Raw genomic sequence first — 5,000 nt, 5'->3', positions numbered from 1 at the left:
GTGAAACCGTACCTCTTCCCCGAGCGCTGGATGGTGATGGGAGAACGCAGAGTGCTGACGGATGGAGAGTAATCCCGGCTGGGGGATGAGTCGCGGGATGATGGGTTGGAGGAGATCGAGCGGGGAGACATGGGGCTGGCCAACGGGGACGTCCCATGCTGCTCCACTGCTGGAAATAGTTTAAAACACATAAATATACACTGATCAGCCATAACATTATAATAATATTAACATTATAATATATATATAATAATTATAATGATAATATTGTGCTGGTCTGCCAAAACAGCCCTGACCCATCAAGGCATGGACTCCACTGGAGGTGACTGAAGGTGGGGCCTCCATACTTAAAGGACTTAAAGGACACTTTTGATAGACACTGACCACTGCAGACCGGGAACACCCCACAAGAGCTGCAGTTTTGGAGATGCTCTGATCCAGTGGTCTAGCCATCACAATTTGGCCCTTCGTCAAACTCGCTCAAATCCTTACGCTTGTCCAATTTTCATGCTTCTAACACATCAACTTGTTAGAAGATGTTGACAAAATGTTGACTTGCTACTCTAATATATCCCACCCACTAACAGGTGCCATGATGAGGAGATCATCAGTCTTAATGTCATAATGTTATGCCTGATCAGTGTACATGACATAAGTTCATAAATAAGAAAGAAAGAAACAAAAGAAATAAGTGTGGAAAATAAGAATATAAAATAAAAATTACGTGAATAGTCAGAAAGAAGAAGAAAAAATAGACAGAACAGAAATACAAAGAGAGAAAGAACGTAAAATAAATTTTTAAAAAAGAATAAAAAATAAATACAAAAGAAAGCAAAATAAATAAACTTAAGATGAAAAAGAAATATGATAAAAAAATAAATAAATAAATAAAATAAATATGAAAGGAAACATAGTAATAGAGAGTGTTGTGTGTAATGTGTGTGTGTGTGTGTGTGTGTGTGTAGTGGAGTGGAGTGTTTAGTGCCCCCCTGATGGTGGGTTTTCTGACCTGCAGGTATCATGACGGATAAGGCAGAGGCAGAAGCTGACTTTATGACCTTGGTGCCAGAGCGGGTGGGAGTGTGTTTCTCTCCATCGGCTGAAAGCTGCTGATGTCTCGCTCGTCGTAGAACCACTTCACTTGGGGCTCTGGTTCCGAACGGTCCAGATGTCACAGCTGCATCAGCAGGTTTCAGATGTTTATCTACTACAACATGGAGGGGGGGGGGTTACTGTTGACATACAGATGCTGAAATTTTTATCCAAACCACTAAAATGCCTCACACACCTATTGCTTGTGCTGCTGGTGCCGTGGTGGAGGACTCGGCTCCGCCTGAGCCGGTGGCCATTGTAGCGCCTTCTAGTGACGTCCCTCTGGTTTTGACTGGTGTGTGGCGAGCGTGTGAGTCTGTGTCCGTCTCTAGAGGAGAGGTGACCCGGTGTGTGTCCATGAGAGCAGAGAAACGGCGACGCACGCCCGGGGGACTGGAGTCGGACTCGGTGAAGGAGTACACAGAGCAGGACAGGCGCTTCCTACACACACACACACAGCCACAATGCCTTCAGTCACCAAGAGATTCAATTGGCAGATCATTTATATGTATTTAAGCTGGTCACTCACATTTCAGGAGAGCCGGTCCTCCATGTTTTGTCTCTCAAAGTGAAGCTACCCAGGCTCTCCCTCTTCGCCCGGTCCTCCCGATGACCTCTGGGCTCCCTTCGGGTCACCACAGGCTTGTGCTCGAGCTGGGACAGGTGCTCCATGCTGCTGTACACCTAAACATACACACAAGGCTGAGTGTGAATAAACTATACATAATCCTTATCAAATTATAACGTAGAAAAAAGTACAAGTCGGCAGGAAGGAAGAGTGTGAGGAAGGAGGAGAAGAAGGAATAGAGTTGGGCAAGCAGATAAATAGAAGCAGAGCCAGAAGAGTGAGGAGGAGAAACCTTGCTGAAGCGAGGAGAGCAGGAGGAAAAACGCCGGATCTCAACGGGTTCATCGTCATTGGTGTCGTCTTCATCGAACGAGTGAATGTGATGGTAACGGTCTGAACGTGCTGCAGAACACACACACACACACACACACGGGGGGGGGTGGGGGGGACAGTGAGGTTAGAACACACCAGCTATCAAATATCTATATTGAAACACAGACTTTTGGTCTAACTTGAAAAAGAGCTCAGAATAAATTTCAATTCAGTTTGTGTGTACAGCGCTTTAAACACTGGACATTGTCTCAAAGCAGCTTTACAGAGGTCTAGAAACAGAGAATAAAAATGATAAAGTTTATCCTTAATGAGAAGCCTGAGGTGAGGGTGGTGAGGAAAAACTCCCTGAGATGATGTGAGGAAGAAACTTTGAGAGGAACCAGGCTCAGAAGGGAACCTCATCCTCATCTGGGAGACACTGGACAGGAAATAAAGTAACTGTTGATAATGTCCTTTCTGCAACAGCTCCTGAGGAACTAATCGGTCAGTGTAGTGTTCTGAGTTCTTGTTACTGAGTCACCCTGGACTCAATAACAAAAAGCCAATAGACTTTTCCCATTGGAATGTGGATGATTGCAGAAAATATGCTCTGTGTCCAACAAACGTTTATGATTTTTACACCTTTACACGATTTTGAAGCCTACAATTAACAGAAAAAAGTTAAGCTGTAAACTACATACGCCTACAACCTTTTTAATCTTTACTCAGTCCCCATTTAGCCACTTGCAGGCAACCATCTTTTTCCAGTCATATAACAAAGTTTGTATTTTTAATGTTGCAGATAAAACATGAAAATATCAGACCTTATTTCAGGCATTTCATCAAAACTCATTAAAAAACCCACTGACTTTGAAATGATGGAATCACTTTCTCATTCTGAATCAGTCATGATTATATTTCAGAGATGTGTCACAATTTATTAGTCAAATAATACAGAAATAATTTGTCATGTAATTACACAAATCATTATTTCATTTAGATTCTCCATAGAGTTTACACCAATCGGCCATAATATTCACCTGCCTAATATTGTGTCGGTCCCCCTTTTTGCTGACCCGTCCTGCACTGTGTATCCTGACCCCTTTCTATCAGAACCAGCATTAACTTCTTCAGCAGTTTCAGCAACAGTAGCTCGTCTGTTGGATCGGATCACGCGGGCCAGACCAGGAACACCCCACAAGAGCTGCAGTTTTAGAGATGCTCTGATCCAGTGGTCTAGCCATCACAATTTGGCCCTTCAAAACTGGTGTTTGGGCGGGTTTGGGGTTGTTTGTGTTATTGTTTTATATTGAAATTACACATCAAAATGACTTTTTATGTCCTGACACTCACATCTGACCATAAAAAATTTATGAATTAGCATATAAATTTTTTTTTTAAATATGTTGCTTTAACCAAATACCACCCATGAGGTTGGTTTACTCACTGTCAAAGTAGCTAGTGTCCTCCTCTGACTCAAGGTGTGGTACAAACTCAGCTTTCTGCCTCAGTAAACTGTTCCAGTCCAAATCAGCAAAAAACGGGTGATGCTTCACTTCGGTCGCACCTCCTGCTCTCAAACACATCAACATTAGTGTACCTATGCCTCGGGTCAGCAGAGATAGATTATTTTTGCTTGCTAGGCTTTTTTCTGAGTGTACCTGTGCCCAGGCGGAGCAGTGGGTTGGTCTGCAGCAGGGCAGATATGAGGTGCTGGGCATCAACTGGGAGCGCTTCATCACCTTCAGGCCACACAATGTCATCTACACACACAAGACATTGTAATGATAAATGCATAACAGGTCAGGATGGATACACAAGGAGAATTCAGACAAAGCGGAAAAGGTAGGTATAGTTTGCGATTGGAATTCAAAAGATTAGTTTGCCATCTCTAAAAACACACCTGAAGAACGCAGGAATGTTCCAGAGACCGAACTATTCCAGATTAAAGGATGTAAGGAGCGCTATAAGAGCAGAGCTGCGTTCATACACACACCAATCCACTGTCTACTGCTGCAGCTACTGCTGGACTTCCTGTAGATCCTGAGTGACAGATGTCTCGTCCAATCAGAGGGAAGAATTCCATTCACAGACTAAACCTACCTTTTCCGCTTTGTCTGAATTGTCCTTGTGTTTTTGGATTTGTTATTGTTTTGTGCTTCTCAGCCACCATAGATAGACCTGTGTATGTGTGTGTTTCAGACTCTCACCAGTGATGACCTGGCCGAACAGCTCCTCGGGTGTGTCCCCGAAGAAAGGCACACAGCCCACCAGGAACTCATAGAGGATGATGCCCATGGCCCACCAGTCCACAGGTTTCCCATATCCCTGCCGTAAGATCACCTCTGGGGCGATGTACTCTGGTGTGCCACACACCTGAGGGAGAGGATGGCAATATAGTGTAATTCAGCTATGATCTATGTCTGAAAAGTGCTTTTGTGACCCTGTGTGTGTCTCTGTGTGTGTCTCTGTGTGTGTCTCTGTGTGTGTCTCTGTGTGTGTCTCTGTGTGTGTCTCTGTGTGTGTGTACCTGTTTATCTAGGAATTCTCTGGTGTCCTTCTCGATGTGGCCTTCATACAGGTTTGTTGTGAGACTCATCAGACCCATTTTGGACAACCCAAAATCAGTCAGCTTAATGTGTCCCATAGACGTGATCAACAGACTGAGAGAAAGAAAGAAAGAGACGGATGGAGTGTGTGAGATGAAGAGGTCAAAAGACAGTATTCGAGAATAATGGTCTGATATTTTTCAGCATTAAATGAATAAATTATATACGCATAATTATACAGTTACACTGACCAGGCATAACATTATGACCACCTGCCTAATATTGTGTTGGTCCCCTTTTGCTGCCCAAACAGTCCTGACCTGTCCTGTACTGTGTATCCTGACCCCTTTCTATCAGAACCAGCATTAACTCTTTCAGCAGTTTGAGCAACAGTAGCTCGTCTGTTGGATCGGATCACACGGTCCAGCCTTCTCTCCCCACCTGCATCAATGAGCCTTGACCGTCCATGACCCTGTCTC

General features: G+C 44.0%; 1 protein-coding gene across 4 annotated transcripts in view; it reads right to left on the bottom strand.

Moving 5' to 3' along the window:
- Positions 1 to 5,000, bottom strand: part of mast1b (microtubule associated serine/threonine kinase 1b) — a 42,901-nt gene that overhangs the window by 10,959 nt on the left and 26,942 nt on the right. Inside the window, exons 15-23 of one of the 4 annotated variants that reach the window (XM_058404962.1) lie at positions 4,503 to 4,635; positions 4,183 to 4,348; positions 3,634 to 3,735; positions 3,420 to 3,542; positions 1,953 to 2,062; positions 1,622 to 1,776; positions 1,289 to 1,533; positions 1,010 to 1,207; positions 1 to 166 (exon numbers count right to left, since the gene is read on the bottom strand). The exon at positions 1 to 166 is cut by the window's left edge and continues 64 nt beyond it. In XM_058404962.1, the coding sequence (XP_058260945.1) occupies positions 1 to 166; positions 1,010 to 1,207; positions 1,289 to 1,533; positions 1,622 to 1,776; positions 1,953 to 2,062; positions 3,420 to 3,542; positions 3,634 to 3,735; positions 4,183 to 4,348; positions 4,503 to 4,635 (1,398 nt within the window). Of the gene's footprint in view, positions 170 to 1,009; positions 1,208 to 1,288; positions 1,534 to 1,621; positions 1,777 to 1,952; positions 2,063 to 3,419; positions 3,543 to 3,633; positions 3,736 to 4,182; positions 4,349 to 4,502; positions 4,636 to 5,000 lie in introns of all 4 variants that reach the window. The other 3 variants (XM_058404964.1, XM_058404961.1, XM_058404963.1) reach the window with 3 other exon arrangements.

The sequence above is a fragment of the Hemibagrus wyckioides genome, linkage group LG12 (genome assembly GCF_019097595.1).
Source record: "Hemibagrus wyckioides isolate EC202008001 linkage group LG12, SWU_Hwy_1.0, whole genome shotgun sequence".
Taxonomy (NCBI): domain Eukaryota; kingdom Metazoa; phylum Chordata; class Actinopteri; order Siluriformes; family Bagridae; genus Hemibagrus; species Hemibagrus wyckioides.
Note: the sequence above shows the minus strand (reverse complement) of the source record. Positions and strands in the feature narration are given on the sequence as shown.